Raw genomic sequence first — 23,610 nt, forward strand, 5'->3', positions numbered from 1 at the left:
CAGATATCTGGATGTTCTCATTAAATCTGGCATTTATAATAATGAGTCTTTCTCTTCCATATTTCCTTCTAAGTATGTTTTTAGATAATTATCATCTTGGCAATCTCCACTTCAAAGTACACATTGGAAGAAGAAAGAGAGTTTATTAGAACTTTAACCACTCAGAGGATGTTAAACAGCTATTTTTCTCTTACTCTTTCATTCATGATCATTTCGATCCTTGTTATTATGCAAATAAACACTATAATTTCAGGTAGGAAAGCCACACTTGAATGAGAAGGGAAGAAAGAAATGAAAATTTAGCAAGGATTAAAATAAAAAGGATTTAACTGAAAAATGTCCTTTTTTCCCCTGAATTTGATCAGTTTACATATCTCTGGTTCATTATGAGCTGTACATGTTGTAAGAGTAGTTTTTTACTTATAGGAAGTAGAAAAACTATATACTTATATAAAATAATAAAAATTGAGTATTATAATGTCAACATTCAATATATTTTAATTGAAGTTTAAAAAATCTAGTAAGGACAATTTTCAAATTAAAAATTGTCAAAGATTGAATAATAAAAACACTTGTTTAACAATTACTACTTAATAGATACTGTTCTTAATACCTTATATGCATTAACTTGTTTAATTCTTATAACTATATTTTTTGAGGTAAACACTCTTTTTTATTTTTAAACTTTTTCTTTGTGTTTTTTTACTGGTTTTAGAGAGAAAGGAAGGGAAAGGGAGAGAGAGAGGGAAACATCAATAAGAAATGTCAATCTGTTGCCTCCTGCACACCACCTGCTGGGGATTGAGCCTGAAACTCAAGCATGTGTCCTGACTGGGAATCAAACCTGTGACCCCCTGGTGCATGGACTGACATTCAACCACTAAGCAACACTGGCTAAAGGAGACACTCTTGATAATCCCTCAAGATGTGCCTGGATGAGGCCACACAGGCACAGAGAAGTTGAGTTATTTGCTCATAATCACACAGCAAATAAGAGCCAAAGCTTGTGATCTAAACTCAGGAGCAGTCTGACTTGATTCTGTGCACTGATAATTTCCTTTTAAATTTAATAGACACCATATAATTCCTAAAAACAACACCTGGTACAGTGTAAGTGGCTTTGAAGAAAATTGTACAAATAAATTCAGGTTTCCATATTTTTTCTTTCAGTTTTATTGAAATAGAATTGACCTACAGTACTGTGTATATTTAAGGTGTATACCATAAAGAACTGACTTATACATATTACAAAATGATTACCACAATAAGGTTAGTTAACATCCACCATCTCATATAAACATTAATTGTTTTCATGATGAAAAAATTTTAGGATTTTCTCTCTTAGCAACTTTCAAATATACCATAGTGTTAACTATAGTCATCATGTTGGGCATTACCTCCACAGTAGTTATGTATCTTATAACCAAAAATTTGTATCTTTTTATCACTTTCTTGGATGAAGGTGGTGAAAATACTTTTGCTCCTACTTCTACCTAATTTCTATTGCTCATCATCTTTTTCATCACCTCTCCCTGCCTCCCAGGCTAGATCACTTTTATCTTTAGTTACCAAAGAAATAGGTTGTCCTGATTTTTTAGTATGTGCTTCAATTTTAAATTGAATGGTACTCAAGGCATTTCTTACCCAAGCAACATATTCTCTTCTAATTCAACTTCTCTTGGCTTAAGTTAACTAATGATAACCCATTTCTGCTTGTTTGTCTTTTCATCAGCTGATCTGAAGAACACCTGGGTTCACCTTTGACTTTTCCTCTGGCAGCTGGACTTTGTCATTAGCCAGTGTAATCAGATTTTTCCCCATCTCAGCGTTTAGCCTTGCCTGTTACTTTATAACTATGCTTTCTTAAATACTGTACATGTTCCTTTGTATGGAACTAACATTAACCATTTTTAGTAATACTGTATATACACGAATAACTTTTTCATGTGTGGGTCTGTTTAGAGGAAGTTTTAATTTACATAGCCCTTAAAATTTTACCTCATTATAACCAAAATTTTCAGTTTTATTTTTCAAATTTGTTTTATTCTGAAACCAGAGATGCTTTTCACTGGACTATAACTTTCAACTTACAATAATATTTGAAAGGTGCTTTGCAAAGCAGCAGTCTATACACATTGTCATTTTTAATCCTCATAAACCTCTAGGTCAAGCATGTGAAACTCAAAGGCTAACATGGACCAAATAACCTAGGCATGCGGCCTGCAGGCCGTGAGTTTGACATGCTTGCTCTAGGTGCTATTATTATTTTTTCCACTTTACTGAAGAAATCATTGGGAACAAATGTCACACTGTCACCAAAATTTAGCAGCAGTTATTGCTGCATCATACTCATAGGTAGAAGCATTATCTAGTTATTATCTAGTCAAAGACATACTATTTTATTACCTGAAATAGCAGGTTGACTTTTTAAAACATATTTTCAAACCATGTTTAATCATTTAATTATATCAAATTTTCAGAATTTTCTTCCATAGATGGCAATTGAAGATTTCATTTGCACTTAAAAGTAAGCATCTAGCCCTGACCAGCTTGGCTCAGTGGCAAGAGCATCGGCCTGTGGACTGAAGTGTCCTGGGTTCGATTCCGGTCAAGGGCATGTACCTTGGTTGCGGGCACATCCCCAGTAGGGGGTGTGCAGGAGGCAGCTGATCGATGTTTCTCTATCATGGATGTTTCTAACTCTCTATCCTTCTCCCTTCCTCTCTGTAAAAAATCAATAAAATATGTTTTAAAAAAAAGTAAGCATCTACTATTTGGGGTGTCTTTTAATGACACAGGTCCTCTCAATCTTTCTCTAGCTCTTGCTTTTACTGATTTCCAGGACATTTTGCTTGTTAATATAAATTTATTATTATGTAAATCTTAATAATAAGGTTTTTGAACTTTCTCTAATATTCATTAGAATTTCTTAGGATTTTGTTTCAATCATCAATGCATAGTTTAGGATTTGATAAAATTATATTAGTTGTAATAAGTTTTAACTAGTCAAAGAATGTGAACTACATGAAGATGTACATGGTTTAATTAACCAGCTGTTAGTAAGAAGAAAATATTCTTGCATTTCTGAAAATGAAAGTTACTGCTTTTCTGTTACTCTATTTCCCTTTGTGTCCCTCTTCATTTTCATATATGCATAAAAGTGTACTAAAAGCCCTAGCTGGTTTGGCTCAATGGATATAGTATCAGCCTGTGGACTGAAGGGTCCCAGGTTCGATTCCAGCCAAGGGCACATGCCTGGGTTGCGGGCTCAATCCCCAGTAGGGGGCATGCAGGAGGCAGCCAATCAATGATTCTCTGTCATCATTGATATTTCTATCTCTCTTTCCCTCTCCCTTCCTCTCTGAAATCAATAAAAATATATTTTTTTTTAAAGTGTACTACAATTGAAAATGAAGGGTCAGGAACCAGGGGTTGGAGGACAAGGGAGAAAGGAAGGGGCCATCTGTAATATTCTCAACAAGAAAGAGTTAAAAAACAACTTGATAAAATTACCCTCTTAATTAGGATTAGTTGATAAGGGACTGAAAATAAAAAGAGTGGTGTAGTTCTTAGACATACAGATTGTTGGAAGAAAATTAGATAGTCCAGAAATAGGTTTGGCAATAGCTATAAGTATATGAGTAAGAAGTAATTTCCTATATTAGGAGAACTCAGAAACCGAAATTTAAAAAATTGCCAAAAGTATTGATATACTTGGCCATATAAAACCGTTATATGTAAAAAAGGGCAAAAAAGTAGAAGAAGAGTATATTTATGCTCTGCATATCATATCAACTACACCTTTATTCTCTTAACTGGCTATTAAAATTTATTAAAATTTAATAAAAGTGAGAAGCACTGTGATCAGGCAATCCCTTCCCTTCCCCCCAAATACAGTAAATAGTAGTAAATGAATGGAAATTTTTTAAAGCTTTCAAGTGACAAGAAAATGCAAGTAACAAGCTACAATATAATGTACTAATTTGGCAAACTTTTGAAACAGATTATATCTAAATTTTTGAGTCTTCAAGAAAATTTTACTGTTTTGCACTGCTGGTGATACTATAAATTGATGACAATTTGTAGTGGAATCCATGACAACAGTTAATAAAGATGGATGAAAAACTGAAGAATGGATGCCTTTTCAGGTATCTTATATCACTCTAGTAACTTCAATCTTTAGAAATATTGTATATAGTTTTATATATGTATGTTACATTATATTTCCCTCTCCTTTATTCATGATGTTCAGGTCTTCATACACTTTTTTGTTATTGTTAACCCTCACCTAAGGATATTCTTTCCATTGCTTTTCAGAGAGAGTAGAATGGTGGGGAGGAAGAAGAGAGAGAAATATTGATGTGATGTGAGAGAGACACATTGAGTGGTTGCCTCCCACACACATATCCCGACTGGCGTGGGGAGTGAACCTGCAACTCAATTGAACCCAAGACCCTGAGCCACACAGGCCAGGGAAGAGCTTCATGCACTTCTTAAAGGAATCACATCTGCTTGATCTTTACTGATTTCTTGCAACTTTGCAGGTTTCTCTGCTAGTTCCATGAATAGACTACAGACTTGTTTTACATATGTGTGTGGAAGGTTTTGGAATTAAGAAAAGGTTGTTTTCGTTCCCAATCTATAGACATTGATTCTTGTCAACAACAAAATTAGCAAAATCAGCCCTGGAGCATTTACACCTTTGGTGACATTGGAACGACTCTATCTGTCCAAGAATCAGCTGAAGGAATTGCCAGAAAATATGCCCAAAACTCTTCAGGAGCTTCGTGCACATGAGAACGAGATCACCAAAGTGGGAAAATCTGTGTTCAATGGACTGAACCAGATGATCGTCATAGGTACAGATATTCTTATAACTCTAAGACCAGGATTCACGCTTTACCTTAAGGCAGCGGTTCTCAGCCTGTGGGTCGCGACCCCTTTGGCGGTGGAACGACCCTTTTACAGGGGTCACCTAAGACCATCCTGCATATCAGATATTTATATTACGATTCATAACAGTAGCAACATTACAGTTTTGAAGTAGCAACAAAAATAATTTTATGGTTGGGTCACAGCATGAGGAACTGTATTTAAAGGGCCAGAAGGTTGAGAACCACTGCCTTAAGAGATTCCAAGTAAGCCTTAGCTGGAGGAAGGTAAATTAGCTAGAATTTACATGTCTTAAGTCTATAGGAATGGCAGGAGCAGAGTCAGAAGAAATGGGATTTTGAATCTGTGCCTTACAATGTTTTTATTTCATGTCCTTAGGGATCTGGAAATGTAGAGGATGCTCTAGAGCTGAAGTTACCCTACTGTATTTAAGATGCTATACTGAATTAGAGATATTTGGTGATACATTTTCATTTTGGGGATTAGTGCTATTCTGAACATATATAAATCATTTGCTTTAAAATATGTGTTCTAATGTTTTGCATTAGAACACTAGAATTATAAGATTATGATTTATAATTGGCTTACAAAATGTTAGATTAAATTATTTGACAACATCTTTAATGTATTTTAGGAAAGTAATAGCCCCATAATTTGTAAATACTTGCTTTTGTTGATTTCTGGGCAAAGCTGTGTATGCAACTTAAATAATGTTGTTTTTGTTACTGCTACTCTTGCATAAATATTTGCTTTTTGTTATTGTTATTTGTTGTTTGTTTTAGTAAGGGCCATTTTTACCAGATTTTACAATCCCTTTGAGGAGCATTGTTTTCATTTCTCTTTTGTTTTTCAGTCACAATGTTATTGAACCAAATTTCTGGTAAATTCCTTGTTGTAACAGACACTACTCTGACTTGCAATATCCTAAAACTGTTCTCTAAAAGCTCTGCACTTACTGCATTTGTAGAACTGGGCACCAACCCGCTGAAGAGCTCAGGGATTGATAAGGGAGCCTTCCAGGGAATGAAGCAGCTCTCCTACATCCGCATTGCTGACACCAACATAAACGCCATCCCTCAAGGTGATAAAAAATTCTCCAAAGCAATTTGAACATCTAAATCCAAAGGCTTTTACATATAAAAGAAAGCATTTTAGAAATTTGAATGGTCACGCAAGTGGACAACTTATTTCTAGTAAATTCTCTATCTCTTGAAGTGTTTCTACTGAGCCCGGCTGACTACTGGGCCATCTAGGCTCATTGTAGAGGTGAAGTCTTTTCTAAGATGTAACTTAATGTACCATGGTTTTATATGATAGAATTGTGATTTCACAAAGAAAAAAAGAACAGCTTTATGCAAAATATAGATAGATGAAGTAGAATAGCTGGAATTTAAAGTGCAGGTCTTTCCACTCCTTCATGCTGCCAGATGGTTTGTTTTAAGAACAATCTTTGATTTTGCTGTCCTTGATGCATCTTCCTAAATATCCCTCAATAACATATTTCATCACTGAGTCACCTATTTTTCCTGACTTTCTTATGTCCTTTCCCTATCCTAGGAGTTCTTTTCTCATCTTGCTTTTATTTTCTAAACACTTAATGACATTACAATGATAGTAACCACATTTTATTCAGCACTTGACCAAATGCGTACCATGGGTTCTGTTATTTGTGCCAAATGCTTTTCTTGGATTCTGTTATATGACTCTCAAAACAATCCTCTGTAAGTAATATTTTTACACCTGTTGTGTAAATGAGGAAAATGAGGCGGAAAGAGATGAAGTAAATTGTGATCAATGTGTTGGAGCTGGGAAGTGTCAGAGCTGGGGTTGTCAGAGCTCCAGTGTTTGACTATTTCACTCTGCTGTCATATTAAGCCCTGTCTCCCTGAATATTTATATATGTATCTAACATATGAGTCTACTTTTCTTAGGCTGAGACCTTCAGCCTGAACATCACCAACCTTTGGGGAGTCTTAATTTCTACATGTTATTTTCCATCACTGATAGACACAGGCAGTGGAATGGAATGGAGAGATTATAAATTCACTCTTGAGTTAGACCAGTGGTTCTCAACCTTCATAATGCCGTGACCCTTTAATACAGTTCCTCATGTTGTGGTGACCCCCAATGATAAAATTATTTTCGTTGCTACTTCATAACTGTAATTTTGCTACTGTTATGAATCATAATGTAAATATCTGGTATGCAAGATGTATTTTCATTGTTACAAATTGAACATAAATTAAAGCATAGTGATTAATCACAAAGACAATATGTGATTATATATGTGTTTTCTGATGGTCTTAGGCGACCCCTGTGAAAGGGTCGTTTGACCCCCAAAGGGTTCGTGACCCACAGGTTGAGAACCGCTGAGTTAGACCAACTTGAGTGAGAGGCCTGACTCTGCCTTTTAGTTGCTCTCTGACTTTAGGCTAATTATTTCACATCTCTACAGCTCCAGTTTTGTTATCTATAAAATTAGTGACATCTATCTTCGAGAATGAATATTAATAGATGTAAGACTTGTAATGCACACACATAGTATTTGGCCCAAAGTAAGCTGTCAGTATGTTTTGTCTTAAAATGAAAACAGAAAGGAAAGATAAAGTAACTATAGTTTAGGTTCTTTGGCTCAATGCTACAGTGCCAAGACTAATGATGTTCTTTATAAATTTGACTCTCTCTATCCTATGCAAAGTTGTCTTCCACAGTCAAACTTCTTCCTGGCTATAACTTTCCTTTTGGGAACCTGACATCCCCAAAGGGAGGCAGTTAGAAACCAGGTAAGAATGATAGATGTGATGATAGCTGGTGTTCTAGAGAGGCTACATTTTAAAAATATCTTTGCATGGTAAAAGGGAAGAAAACATTTGCATTCATTGCTTTTTATATACTTAACTTGTTTTATTCATAGGAATTGTTTAAAAATCCACATGTATTCATGCTATGGAGATTTAGGTGTTTGAAACCCTTTATTTGAAGAGTGACTGTGATTTCCTGATACTTATTCATCAGAATAATGCAATTGCGATTTCATTTCCTCCAGTTAAGAGCATGCTATTTTAACTCCCTTGGGCTATCTAGGAACTTACTACATTCCTACTTAGTTGCTAGATAACCTACAGCATTTGTAACTTTGCATCTCTGTTTCCTCGTCTATGAAATGGGACAAATGAAAAATAATTTAAATATTGAAAAAAATTAAAGGAGCTAAATTAGAAAAAGTGCCAATGTCAGTGTTTGGTACACAACAGACATTCAGTAAGTAAAATCTTTCCTTAGCATCGTCCATATATAGAGAGAGACTAACTCGTTTTCAATCAAATATGAACTAAACTTTTACATTAAGTAGACAATCTTAATAGACTTCAGTGGTATGCAATGAAAATTTGGGACCAGACATAACCTGTGATTTTCCATTTCTGTTCTTAGTGGGCAAAATAACCAACACTTTCAACTAAGCAGACATTAGTTCTACATGTAACCAATTTGCAGTTTTCTTTGTAGTTGTAAGTGGGACAATATACTCTTTAAAAAGTTGTATAAAAACATGATATCTCCTCAGATGGCTGGCAGAAATGAACATAAAATATTTGAACTTTTATATTTATATTACTACATTTTTAGAATTCCTCGTCATTTAAGAAGTTCTGTCTAGAGGTTTAGTACATACTTTGGATCTAAAATGATTTCCCAGGTGCCCTACATATGGCACATCACTTGATTATAGGCCTCTGCACTCCACTTCTAACAGTCTGGATTTTTAAAATCCAAGGAATCTTTAGCTCTTTCTGTACACCCATGCCTGAGGCATTTGATATTTTTATGGAAAAGTTGATTAAGACTAAGGCCAATATATCAATTAGTGTTTATTTTTTTAAAAAAAATATCTTTCTACTGATTTTTTAGAGGGAGAGAGAAACATCAATGTGAGAAAGAAACATCGATTAGTTCCCTCCTGTATGTACCCTGACTGGGAACAGAACCCACAACATGGGCATGTGCCCTGACTGGGAATTGGACCAAAGACCCTTCAGTGCATAAGATGATGTTCAACCAACTGAGACACACTGGCCAGGCATCAATGTTAGTTTTTAATGATGATCATTAATGAAATAACTAGTTAAATTATATAGTATATAATTTCTTTTTATAGTTCAACTGCTCATCACTTCCTTTTAGAGTAATTATAGTTTATCAATGACAGTGTTAGCCCATTAACAAAGGTGTAGATTCAGGGCTTCACTGCAGTTCCACAATTGTATCCTAACAATTTGTAGGAGGGAAACATCTTCTACATGATAAGCACAGTCCATGTTTTTGTTAAAATCAATCTAGGAGAAAAGTGAAGATGTCTCATACTACTTCCAAGAGCATCTTATCTGATAAAAGAGAAACATGCAAATTGACCATACCTTCGCTACACTCACAAGCCATGCCCCCGAGGCAATCAGAGCGACTATATGCAAATTAACCCAACTAAGATAGTGACTGGCAGCCACGGAGCTAGAGCAAGCAGGAGGCTTGGTTGCCCTGGCGATAGAGGAAGCCAAGCTTCCCGCCTGCCTTGGCCAGCTATGGGCTCTGCTAAACGCAACAAAGTTTCAATTATAGAAGACAAATAAATCCCAGATACCTGCTTCCAGCCAGCCTCCACTGGGTGCTTGGGTGGCTGGGGGTGTGGCCAGCCTGCAAACAGCCATCAGCCCCTCACCCAGGCTGGCCACACCCTCATGGGGTGAGGGTCCCTGCCGGGGGACTCAGCCAGCCTGAAAACGGCACTCAGCCCCTCACCCAGACTGGCCAGGCATCCCAGCTGGACCCCCCACCCTGAAGGGGCTGTGGCCAGCCTGCAAACAGCCATCAGCCCCTCACCCAGGCTGGCCACACCCTCATGGGGTGAGGGTCCCCACTGGAAGGCTTGGCCAGCCTGCAAACAGCCATCAGCACCTCACCTAGACTGGCTAGGCACCCCAGTGTGGATCCCCACCATGAAGGGGCTGTGGCCAGCCTGCAAATAGCCATCAGCCCCTCACCCAGGCTGTCCAGGCACCCCAAGGGGGACCCCTACCCTGAAGGGGCTGTGGCCAGCCTGAAAACAGCCCTCAGCCCCTCACCCAGGCTGGCCAGGCACTCCAGCGGGACCCCCACCCTGAAGGGGGTGTGGCCAGTCTGAAAATGGCCCTCAGCCCTTCACCCAGGCTGGCCAGGCACCCCAGCAGGACCCCCACTCTGATCCGGGACACCCTTCAAGGCAAACCAGCTGGCCCCCATTCATGCACCAGGCCTCTATCCTTCCTATATAATAAAAGGGTAATATGCAAATTGACCCTAACAGCAGAACGACTGGGAATGACTGGTCACTATGACACACACTGACCACCAGGGGGCAGACGCTCAATGCAGGAGGTGCCCCCTGGTGGTCAGTACGCTCCCACGGGGGGAGTTCTGCTCAGCCTCAAGCCAAGCTGATGGCTGCCAGTACAGCGGTGGTGGTGGGAGCCTCTCCCGCCTCCTCAGGATTGCTAAGGATGTCTGACTGCAGCTTAGGCCTGTTCCCTGCTGGCAAGTGGACATCCCCTGAAGGCTCCAGAGGCTGCCAGAGGGATGTCTGACTGCCTGTTTAGGCCCAATCCCTTGGGGATTGGGCCTAAGCCAGCAGGCAGACATCCCCCGAGGGGTCCCAGACTGTGAGAGGGCACAGGCCGGGCTAAGGGACCCCCCCAAGTGCACAAATTTTTGTGCACCGGGCCTCTAGTGTATTATTATAAAAAGGATGAAGGGAAATAAGGAAACACAAAACTAATGAACAAGATGAAAAGCAAATTGTTTGCCCTAGCTGGTTTGGCTAAGTGGATAGAGCATCAGCCTGGGGACTGAAAGGTCCCAGGTTCCATTTTGGTCAAAGGCACATGCCTACATTGTGGGCTTGATCCCCAGTAGGGGATGTGCAAGAGGCAGCCAATCAATTATTCTCTCTCATCATTGATGTTTCTATCTCTCTTTCTCTCTCCCTTCCTCTCTAAAATCAGTAAAGATTTATAAAAAAATGAAAAGAAAATCGTTTGTAACTGTATGTCTTTTAGAAATTATGCTTATCTGCTATTTTAACATTTTGTATCCATATTCCAGGTCTTCCTCCTTCCCTTACTGAATTACATCTCGATAGCAACAAAATCACCAAAGTTGATGCAGCTAGCCTGAAAGGACTGAATAATTTGGCTAAGTAATATTTTATATTTTTTCATAGCATTCTATTAGTATAATGGATAGGTATATTAATGCCCACATGCTCAGAATTAGAAACATGATTGATTTTTTACTGTACTACATTTTTTGTTGATGTTTACAACAACCTCAGACTTCAGCTAGCCCAATTATTGCTGTTAAATAAACACTAATGAAATAGTATACTTACTGTAACCAAGATCAACCTCCTAGTTTATGAATACCCTATTATTGTAAAATTGAGATATATCATACTACAAGGCATTCAATTAAATTAGTATGTTCATTCCATATGTTCTTAGTTGCATTGAAGGTTAAGTAAATTATAACACAGTATTCAGAATTTGAAAATGCATTAAAATTAAAGCTACCAAGATATAGAAATATTGCACATCTTATACTACATTATAGAGTTAGAATAATATTCATTATGATGAGATTCCCTAATGCTTATTCTGAAGAGTTTAAAATGTCTCTGGACCTCTAATGTAGTATAAAATATATTTTTTAAATGTCTGGCCCTTTTTCACCTTTTCTCCCTTTATAAAATGATCACTAATGCCTGTCTTGCTTTCTAACCTGACTTTAATCATTCATATATTTGCAACCTGGTTAAGTAATAAAAAGAGGAGAGTGCTGGAAAATTCTTTCAGTTGTCTTCAAGGACACTCTGTTCTTGAGCCACATGCATTGCTGAATGTTTTTACAGAGAAGCATGGTGTTATGCCAAATTGGCTCACTCCTCTTTTTATATGTAAATTTCATGCCAGATAAATAAATACAAAGTATTCAGTTCATCTTTTTGAAATATCTACTATGGGGTGGGTATATAATGCAACTTTTCCTATTTCTGTCGATATTTTTCAATGACCCGGTGGATGGTGAGGGCTGAAGATGAGTACATGCTAAGAAATCCTTTAATTAAAACTATTTTAAATACAGCTTCTAATGTAGGAAGTATTTTTCAAAATAGTATTATGTATCACCCACCTTTCTTTGTTGATTTGATCCCTTCAGCTGCAGAAAAATATTGGAAGATAGGTTGCATTGCTTATTGTATGCAATTGTCTTTAGGACAGCTGTTACTATTGGTCAATATTTGGATGAATAGTAGGGATAAGAATTAACAATAGTCTAATGTTCTAAATATGGTAAATCATTCATACTCCTTTAGTAAAATAGTTATTATTCTGTACTGAAAATGGTATGGGTATTTTGAAATTCTGCACTTAAATATTAACATCATATGCTTTGTATCAAATAGAAAGAAGTATAAAGAGCTGGTAAACTTTGAAAATGTCAATAGAAGTAAGGATTTCTGTTTAAATGAATTGAATTCCATTCATTAAATTAGAGAAGATTGCCTCATTGGCCAAGCAAACTTTCCTTACTCTTAAATTTATCAAACACATCTGATTTTGGAATCAAGTGCAGAAAAATTTGTCTATTAAACCATCAAATCCTTGTGTTGTTTGCTTTTCACTAATGTTAGAACATGAGAAGTATTTTGGTGCTGAAAAATCAAAACTATGAAAAGAAGAAGAAAGCAGCCATTGATCTCAGAACATTGTTGCAGGGCAAATATTCCAATGAGTTGTTGGGAACAATGGGGGAGAAAATAGTGTGTGTCCCTCTGCAAAAGAAAAAAAATATTTTTAGGCAGGCTTCTCTTTTATTACACACACACACAGACACACACACACATATGTCATCATATATATCAATAAATATTATTATATCATCATCTCTCCCTTACAAGGTATGATAATCTTCGATGAAAAGAATCATGGATTGTTGGCCCAAGTGTCCTCTGCCCTCACAAGCTAGGATAATATCTTGAACATATTAGGTTCTCAAATATATAAGTAAATTATTTAAAAACTAAAGTTTCCTTGAATAAATTATTAATGATAGTACATTCTAAGAAATGTGTTATCCCAAAATGGATATGGGATTTAGAACGTTGTAAGAAATAGGAGATATGAGTTTGAAATAAAAAAGGAAAGGCTAGAAACAAGAGATGAATGCTTATGACTAAGGAAGAACAAGTATATTCTGAGTCAAGATTCCAGGTTAAGACTCTGTAGCTAAAATAAACCAACTCTACTATTAATTGCCTAAAATCAGTATACTTTAATCTCAGTTATTTCAACTACCAAGTCATGGTTCAAATTGGGGGACTTTGGTTACCTAAGCCAGCATCTAAACCTTAAAACAGCTCAAAAGTCAGAACTATCTGAAGGCAAGTAGAAACTATCCTATAAAATGTGCCCAAGTCTCCTTCACTGCATGTGAAGAAACCCAATAGATTCTTCCTCTTTCTCTCCCTTGGAGCTTTCTGGATCTCTTCCAATATCTTCTTGTCTAATCCCTAGAGATTTAGGCCAGAGATCAGGGTCAGAAACCAGGGATGTTGGAACCAGGTATATTCTGACAGAAACAGATGGTCATTGCAGAATTCTTTCTAAGTAGTATAAGATGCTAATCATGCTAACCTTTCTGGAAGGTAGGTTTATTGACTCACTAGAAACCTGTACCTTTTATTTCCAACAAATAAATGTATGTGCTAAATTTACAATTGCTTAATTTCCAAAGTAACCAAAATGATAATAGTATTTCTTTTATTTTTCTCCCAAATGTATCCACTACATTCATTATATGGAGAAATCACCTTAATAGCTATTCATTGATTATTTCAAGCTCTATGTTAGTACTGAATATACAAAACAGTCACTTTTCTCAAAAAAAGCCATACAAGTACACAGTCCCTCCCTTGAGTTTTACAAAAAAGTGACAGCAGGATGCTTGGTATTTGAGCACTTACTGGGGTACCAATTCAATCTGCTACTGTCAGAGGAATTTTAAAGAGGGTAACTCTAAGCTGAAATCTTAAGAAAAACTGGGCTTTGTCCAAGTTCAGTAAATTTGGAAAAAAATACTCTAGGCAGAGGGAAGAGTAAATGCAAAACTGAAAAATGTCCTTTTTTGTGACTCGGTTAATCATGTGCCTGTGAGAAGGCATCCATGTGTGCTGTATGCCCTTGTTTTCTCTTTGCTGTTGCAGGTTGGGACTGAGCTTCAACAGAATCTCTGTTGTTGAAAATGGCTCTCTGGCCAACATTCCTCACTTGAGAGAACTTCACTTAAACAACAACGAGCTTCTCAAAGTGCCTGGTGGGCTGGGGGACCATAAGTACATCCAGGTAATGCAATGCCACTAACTATTGCAAATAATATCTAGTGAGTAAATCCTCTTCACTGGGATGCCAGGAGGTGGGGAGCTCTGCTTAGAAATCATTTAGCAAAGAGATATTTTAATGTTTCCACATAAATAGTCATTCTAGTTTTATAAAATACTAGTGTCCCGGTGCATGGATCCATGCACATTGAAAGGAAATTAATTAGAAGAAATATTTTAATACTCCTATTTGCCCTTTCTCTATAATAGAAGTGTCAAACAAATTCACAATTGACAATGACAGATCGAAACACATGCGTGCAATTGGCACCAGCAAGAGCTTTAGATGTTATCGCGCATGTGCTGGTCAACTTAGCCTTTTATCTATATTTATAAAAGGCTAATATGCAAAGTGTCCCATCGGGAGTTCGACCAAGAGACCAAGAGTTTGATCGCTAGCTCTGACGTGTGCTGACCATCAGGGGGTGGTGTGGAACAAAGGAATGCCCCGGATGGCAGCTGGCAGCTGGCAGCTGGCAGCTGGGAAAGGAAGGCCCTGGGCGGCAGCCAGAAGGCCCCAATTGGCCCTGATCTTTGGCCAGCCTAGGGACCCTACCCGTGCATGAATTTCATGCACTGGGTCTCTAGTACGTATAGAATAAACTTGCTTAATAAGACCTGTTTTCTGATTTAGCTAAGCTTTCTCCAGCCCAGTGAAGCATCCCAACTTCTCTTTCAAGCAATTGTCAGCAAAACAGCAGTAAATATCACATGAAGCAGATTATTATTGTAGCTCATACAGAGAGAACAAAGGATAAAATGTAGCATTGTTTGACTATATTCTGCACAGTGAGAAAACTTGAAGTCATTTTCAAGGTCCACCATTTCTTACTTTTCAGTCAGGTCGTTTCTAAACTTTCTAAATCTCCATTTTCTGGCTAATGGGAAAAAAAAAAAAGGATTTTACTGAGTCTCCTATCTACCTACTCCAGGACTTTTGTCAGGATCAAATGAGATGAAGCACAGGAAAATGCTTCACAGACATTTGGTTAAAGTGTAAAATGTTTTCACCTGGCAATAAAGCAAGTCATGTTCCTGGGCTGAAGAAACTCCAAGGAAGCTAGTTGCTAGGGAGAGGAGGCCAGGTATTGCTATGTGACTTCATTTCCCAGCACCCACAGCCACTGTTTCTGGGCTAGGCTGGGCTGTGGGCTGCATTTTGCACCATGGGGTCTTGGCAGCATTGGCTGCAATTTGGTTGGGTATTGCTCGTGGGTGGTGGCAGGGCCTGTGTCCCACTTGAGGGAAGCCGAGTGTTGGTTTGTTGGCACCATGTCCGTGGTGCCATTTATTTTTAAATGGCCAGTGTGCATCACGGCAGCTCCTGCATTGAGTGTTTGTCCCCAGTGGTCAGTGCGTTTCATAGTTACTGGTCAGATGGACACTTAGCCTTTTATATATATAGATAGGTCCAATTAATTATTTTTTTAATTAAGGCTATTGCCTTGAACTTACTATAAAGCTTGATTCCAGAAAGTAATATTTTTTTCTGAGGTAGGTACTTTCAAGTCACAGATCAGTGTGATAACATACTGATTGGAGAAGATGATATAATCTGTGATGCACAGATATGGAATAAAATAATAGGTTTAACATGTAGCTTCAGCAGATATCATATAGGTCAAAATGGAATGTTTATGTAGCAATGTGACTGAATTAACTTTATATAAACAATGAAGTTAATCCTCAAAAGGATTAGAGGACACAGTTCAATGACCCGCTGTGGTAATAGAGCATTAAATTGCTTCAGAGGTTTACATAGGTACTTAGTTCTTTGGTGATTCAGAAATTAAAACTTGACACTGACACTATGTTATGGTAAAACCATTTGATAAAGTTGCTCTTTAGGTAATCTAGTATCTCAACTTTATTACTTGGGGGCTCAAGATAGATTTATCTTTTACTCTGTTGTCAATGATATCAATAAATTACTGATATTTATAAATGAATTGTGACAAAAACTCCATATTAAATTGGTATATCACAATTTTCATTATTTTATGCTAATTCTTTTTCAGTGGGTGCTTGATGATGGTAGAGAAGAGAGTAAGCAGGTTTGAAGCCGCAAATAAAACCAGGTCTTTTGAAAGACCTAATAAGAATAGGTATAACAATGGTATAACAATTACCATTGTTAATATTAGAATTTTAGTTGGTGGTGGGTTTTGTTTGTTTGTTTTCATTTTTAGATCTCAGAATAATCATTCTCACCTTCTTGATTGCTCTTTTTCCAATGTTAGTCTAAATACATTACTTAAAGTTCATATAATCAATTTCATGGCTTTATTAAGAATATTTATAAAATATGATGGGATGGGATGGGATAGAATAGAATAAATTTAATAAAAATCACTGTCATGCTAAGTATTTTGTTTTATATGCACAGATGTACATGTACTGAACCTCAATATATAATGTGTTTCATATTGTGGATCACAGTGGAAAATATATAAAATATGCTGGTTTAAAGATTTTGTTGAATATCAACAAATATCATAGACTTCCACTCAGGGTCCCACATTCAGAAGGCCATCACTCTTGGTTTTCCATATCTAATAGTTTGTTCATATACTCATTTTATATCTCTTCCTATAGGCATCATGCGATTTCAACCAACCTACTTCTTTTTCTATAAGTTTATAGTTTAATTATATAGTTATTCAACATCACCACAATCCAGTTTCAGAACATTTATATTACCCTCAATATATTTTCTTAATTTTTAGTCAGTTCTGAATCTCATCCCCAGACACAGGGGACCATTAATCTTCTTTCTGTCTCTATGGATTTGCCTTTTATGGACATTTTATATAAATGTAATCATGACAATGTTTGGCTGTTGTGTCTGGCTTTTTTAGGGTATCCTAATGATTTTAGGACATCCACTTCATAGCATTTATTACACTTTCATGTTCACTGGTAAAGAGCATTCCATTGTACGGATATGCTACATTTTGTTTTCTAGTACACTTATTTTTTTAAAAAATATTTCGGTATTGATTTTTTAGAGAGAGAGAAACATCAATGAGAGAGGAACATCATCAAGTGGCTGCCTCCTGCATGTCCCCTACTGGGATCCAGCCAGCAACCTGGGCATGTGCCCCGGCCAGGAATCAAACAGGCAACCTCTTGCTTCCTGGGTCTAATGCTCAAAGGCTAAGCCACACCGGCCGGGCATACACCTTTGATTACTGTAGCTTTTGATTATGTTTTGAAATTGAGAGTGAACGTCCTCTAATTTTGTTCTAATTTTTCAAAATTGTGTTGGCTACTTTTGTTTCCTTGCATTTCCATGTAATTTTAGAATCAACTTGTTCATTCCTACTAAAACAGTCTATTAGGACTTTATGAAAAATTAAAGAAGATAAAATAGAGATATTACATGCTTGTTAATTAGAAGACTTGATACTATCAAGATAAAAATTTTCCACTAGTTGATCTAAAAATTCCACACAATCCCTATTAAAGTCATGAACAAAACAGAAAAGGTTTTTCTCTTAATGGAGCTTTTATTTTATAGGAGGAAAACAGACAAAAAACAAAATAAATATATAATGTGCTCTATAGTGATAATTGCTATAAAGAAAAGTAAAAAAAAAAAAAGTGTAATAGCAACAGAGAATGGCAGATGGGATGTTTGGGGAAGACTTTTCTGCTAAGGGGAAATTCATTATACGAGGAAGTAAGCCTGGCAGGCAGCATGGAGAAGGTTATTCCAGGCGGAGGAAGCAGTGTATGCCGGCTGGAGGAGGAACCATGCCTTGTACATTAGAGGAGAAGCAAGTAGGCCAGGGTGGTTGGATTGCACAGTGAAGGGAGATGAGATCAGAGCAGAAGGATATCAGCTCATGTAGGATTTGAATGTCAATGTGAGAACTTTGGATTTTATTCTGCATGACATGGGAAGCCAGTGGGATATTGATACAAAGAAGATATAAATTGGCTTAGTTTTAAAAGTAATTGTTTTGTGAACTAAAAGAAAATAAAGAAATAACAGACTTGAGGAAGGCAAAAGAGGAAGCAGGAAGAATACTCAGTGCAACTTCAATAACACTGAAGAAGGTAATGGCAGCTTCGGAAAAGGATTTGGGAGTAGACTTGGGGAGAAGAACTGGATTATATGTGTATTTTACAGTTGGAGCTGGCAGGATTTGTTGGAGATGGACAGAGTATAAGAGAAATGAAGGAGCGAGAATAATGACAATGTTTTTAGATTGAGCATCTGAAAAGATTGAGATGCCATATACCAAAATGGGGAGACTGAGGAAGGGAAAAGCAAGTTTTAAAACAAAGAGAGCAATCAAAATTTTGGGTTGAGAAGTATTACAGTATTTAAACTGAAGGATGAAGATATAAAAAAAGAAGAAAGTATTTACATGAAGAGCCTCAATGGATTCAGAGGAAGATAACTATTTTCCATTATTTCATGTTGCAGGTTGTCTATCTTCATAACAACAACATCACTGCAGTTGGAACTAATGACTTCTGCCCACGTGGATTCAACACTAAAAAGACTTCTTATACAGGAGTGAGCCTTTTCAGCAACCCAGTTAAGTACTGGGAGATTCTGCCAGCCACCTTCCGATGTGTCTATGTGCGCTCTGCCATTCAGCTCGGAAACTACAAGTAACTCCCAACAATAAGCCCTTATTTTTATAACCTGGCAAAATCCCAGTAATGCCATTGCTCAAAAAAGAAAAAAAAAAAAAAGAAGAAGAAAATGAAAGCCAGATACTGAAATCTTAACTGCAATGTGGATGTTTTTCCCACATGACTTATCATGCGTAAAGCCAAATATGCAGTTAAAATAATTGCCTACAATAAAAAAGTTTTGCCTGTCATTTCAGAATCCTTTTTTGAAGCTTTCTGTTAATGTTAACTGAGCTATTGCAGATATCCTTAGTTCACTAAATGTAAAATTTGGAGAAAATATGTATGTCCAAAATTTAGTAAAGCTTTTCTTTACAATTTTCAGAAGGAATTAAATTTTAAAAGTATCAATCTTCTGTAACTTATAGGATGGTTAGTACCTTTGACATAAAGTCAAAAGTCAAACTCTAGCTTTGTATTAATCCCCATTATTACTGAAAAAGCCTTATTTGAATATGTAAATTCAACACAGGCTATGTAAAAATTTTGCTGTCATTATTTTGAAAAAAATAAATTCACAAGTTCACATTCAAAATATTACTATGGTATAAAAGTGTAATTGTAAACCTTCCCTAAACTTAATTTTCTTAAAAAATAGACATTGCTTTCTTGATATAAATAGCACCTTGTTTCAAGTTCTTAGATATTTACTCTGCTCCTGTCCTTTAACATTTGTGTATTGTAACTTACATTATCTATATTCAATGTCAAGCTGATAAAACACAAAACTGACTTTTCCTGAGTGGTCTAGAAAACTGATATCTTATAGTTACTAAGATACTAAATCAGCTTTAAAACTCTCATGTGTATAATTAGGCTACTCACTTGAATATTTCTATAATTCCTAGACATATTAGAAATATTTATTGCATCCAGTTAAACCTTTTTTCAATTTTAGCATTTTTTCTGCAGAGTTTAGAAACAACTATCAAAGCAGACCATTCAAAAAGCCTGGGGAATGGGATGATTTACCAAGAATAAATATTTATCAAAGAGTGTATTTATGCCATCAACATCTAATAAGTAAACATGGGAAGACAGTTTGTTTCTTCTACAATGTTGAATGTTTTATGGTTGTATATACTGAAAACTGAATCCAAACTGCTTTAAACTAAAAAAAAAAAAAAGGATATACAAAATAGCCCTGCTAGTAGGTGAGCCTTTAGCTCCAGTTTGATCCAAGTTCTACCTAACTGTCTCAGCAGTTCTTTCAGCTCTGCCTTCCTACACTGCATTTTCTGGCTGGATTCTCTTATGGTTGCAAAATATAGATCTCCCCCATTATTTCTCATTCGGGACACAAAAGAACATTAGCACAATATTTCCAGGAAAAGTCATGAGATTCTCTCTGATTATTACATACCAACTTCACAACGCTGTAGTGTCAGTGAGCAAATGTTGTTACTTTCATTTCATAGAAAAGTAAATTTAAATTAGTAGAAAGAACTTTCCTGTAGTTAAATACCTGACAAAGACCTGGCAACAGAGCTTTTTCTCTTTTTCTTTGTATAAGGCAGGGTTTGGTAGAAAACTGAATTTACCCCAGAGAATTCACATGAAAATAATTTTATGAAGGGATTATTACAGGGTGTGCAGAGTGTATTGCATCAAACAAAGGATGGTGAGGCGCCCAGAGGCTGGCCACTGGTAGACAGCCATTCCCACCATACAGCTGAATGAACAGGGAAAGAAATTGTGTTTCTGGAGCCAAATGAGAGGACAGCTATGGAGGACATTCCTGTCCAGGGAGCCATGTCCCTGAAGGAACACAATTCTGTCAGAGGTGAGGTACTGAAGCAGGACATCTACTTTTCCTTATACAGATCCTTCCACTGTTCAAACCTAAAGGAAAGACAACTATGAAGAAAGCCAGGTAGATGAAGTCTTATCTTGAGCAGGCCAGAGAAGAGAGGAAAATGACCTGGTTGAGGAATTTGGAGAATAACAAGCTCAAGTTTTCTAATTGTAATTGTAGGGTTAGTGAACAAATTCTACCAGCCTACAATAAGAATTACACTCACATCATATGCTATCCCAGGCACATTTTCTGAACCACAGTTACTTTAGACATTTTTGCATTGATCAGAGTCCTAATGAATAAAAAAGCATATATTTGATGAAACTTTGTCAAATGATTAGCTGAATCTGCTTTTCCATTCTTAACACCAAGCTATTTTTATGACTTTGACTAAAGCAGAGTTTACTCATTTAAATAAATATGGTTCATGTTAAAAATCAAAGTGTAAACAGAAAACCTACACTGTCAATATTAAGGGGCAGTCAGTTATGTATTATACAAAAATTTGGCAGAAAACAAAAATAATATTTGGATAATGATGAGAATCATGAGAATTAATACCTAGAGCTCTACTAGTAAGCTGTTGCATTTAAAGTCATATTTTTCTTTTTACCAGTTACTGTTAGAAATGTACAAAGCTTTATATAAGCTATTGAATTTAGCTGGACTTCCATGAAATGATTATATTGGTGATATTTATTCATAGCCTTGTATCAGGCAGTAACAAGGGAGGCTACTTATTGGTTTGGCATAATTCATTCATTCATTCATTCATTTATTTATTCATTCAATAAACTAGACATAGCTCCTAGTGGAAAAATGAAAAGAACAACAATAGCTATTTGTTTCTGGAGTTTTTTCAGTGCATGCAAACTGCCAGCTTCTGTACTAGGCTCTTTTTGGGCCAGGCATTTATTTATCACAAAAATTCCTCAAGAATATACTATTCCCATTTCATGGATGATGAAATTGAGATATATAGGAAGTATAGAGTCAGCATTGTAACCCTGATTGCTAATCCAGTTAGGTTTGGCCTTAACTTTTGCAATGGTTTATACAATTCATAGCATTGTCAAAACCAAAGGTGTAAGTCTTAAAACACTAAGAAGGGAATATATTCATAGTTCTTAGCAGTTCTTCAGCATTGTGTTAATAGGTTAGGTAGGGTCTTGAGGTTCAGGTGCCATCAAGATAATAACTGTCCTTTGATTAAATACTGTCTTAACTATATATACATGATCTTATTTAATACTTACAATAGTCCTATGGGCTATGCATGATTATTTAATGTCCATTTTACAAAAAGGCAAAGGAAGCCCCAGAGTGATCAAGTAATTTTTCCATAGATACACAGTGTATAAGTAAGAAAGACAACTCTTCCATCACTTCAATGTGTTGCCTTCTGCTACTTTAGAAAAAAATGGTTTTGTGTCTAACAATGAAGCATCAATGAACATTCACAATATTTTCTGTCTTCTTTGAAATATTGTGCAGGGCTATAAAATAACGGGTAATTCCACTAGCTGCAATTAGTATTGCATTTCAAAAATGGTGAATTCATTCATAACAAATTGAAAATATTCTACAGTAACACTGTTTAATTTTGAAAATGTTCTATATCAACATAAAAATGTCCTGTATCACTAGTTACACATGTTTATGGAGCATTAAAAATGTGATAGAACTAAATAACATTTTAAATTTTATTTAATTTCAATGCTTTTAAAGTTAATAGCCTTCTATAACTACTTGATATCACATTGAATATCATATTCTAAATACTCCCAATGAGTTTAAATATGACGTTCACAATGCACAGTGGATTTCTATCCATGCAAAAATATTTACTAAGCATGTGTTGCATATTGGGGATATAATAATAAATAAAATGCCCTTCTTGACTTTAAGGGATCTTAAAGGACACAATCATGTAAGCAAATAATAGAAATGTGGAAAGATAAATTTTATCATATATATATATATATATATAGAAATGCCTAAGCGACCGAACAACTGAATGGCCAGTTGACCGGTTGCTATGACGCACACTGACCACCAGGGGGCAGACACTCAACGCAGATGATTCCACCTGGTGGACAGTGTGCTCCCATAGCAGGAGTGCTGCTCAGCTGACTGACGGGTGCCAGGCACAGGGCTCATGGCTGGCCACAACAGCCCGGAGACCCCAGAGGAGCGGTAGTGAGCCTACTGAGCGGCAGCAGTGGCAGGTGCAGTGGGACCAGGATGAGCAGGGGTGGTAGGCAGGAGTGGCAGGCAGCATTGGACTGCCAGTATCAGCCTGATCCCAGCAGGCTATGCCAAGGGACGACAACTATGCATGAATCCGTGCACCAGGCCTCTAGTCTACACTAATAAAAGACAAAGATGCTAATTGACCGTACCTTCCCTACACCCTTAGCCATGCCCACCAGCCAATCGGAGCAACTATATGCAAATTAACCCAACCAAGATGGCAGCCGGCAGCCACAGAGCTGGAGCAAGGAGGAAGCTTGGTTGCCCAGGCAATGGAGGAAGCCAAGCTTCCCGCTGGCCCTGAGCCAGCTGTTCCCTCTGCTCATGGCAACAAAGTTTCAATTATAGAAGACAAATACATCCCAGATACCTGCTTCCAAACAGCTCCACTGGGAGCTTGGGTGGCTGGGGGCTGTAGCCAGCCTGCAAACAGCCATCAGCCCCTCACCCAGGCTGGCTACACCCTCATGGGTTGAGTGTCCCCTCTGAGGGGCTTAGCCAACCTGAAAATGGCCCTCAGGCCCTCACCCACACTGGCCAGGCACCCCAG

General features: G+C 37.0%; 1 protein-coding gene across 2 annotated transcripts in view; it reads left to right on the forward strand.

Annotated features, from left to right (window-relative positions):
* Positions 1 to 19,200, forward strand: part of DCN (decorin) — a 41,317-nt gene extending 22,117 nt beyond the window's left edge. For both annotated transcript variants that reach the window (XM_070409591.1, XM_070409592.1), the window contains exons 4-8: positions 4,646 to 4,859; positions 5,861 to 5,974; positions 11,026 to 11,119; positions 14,186 to 14,324; positions 18,795 to 19,200. In XM_070409591.1, coding sequence (XP_070265692.1) covers positions 4,646 to 4,859; positions 5,861 to 5,974; positions 11,026 to 11,119; positions 14,186 to 14,324; positions 18,795 to 18,989 — 756 coding nt within the window. In that variant the 3' untranslated portion in view covers positions 18,990 to 19,200. The remainder of the gene's footprint in view (positions 1 to 4,645; positions 4,860 to 5,860; positions 5,975 to 11,025; positions 11,120 to 14,185; positions 14,325 to 18,794) is intronic.
* Positions 19,201 to 23,610: the final 4,410 nt, after the last annotated feature.

Source organism: Myotis yumanensis, unplaced genomic scaffold, assembly GCF_028538775.1.
Source record: "Myotis yumanensis isolate MYYU_CA2020_CCGP unplaced genomic scaffold, mMyoYum1.0.hap1 SCAF_3, whole genome shotgun sequence".
Lineage (NCBI taxonomy): Eukaryota > Metazoa > Chordata > Mammalia > Chiroptera > Vespertilionidae > Myotis > Myotis yumanensis.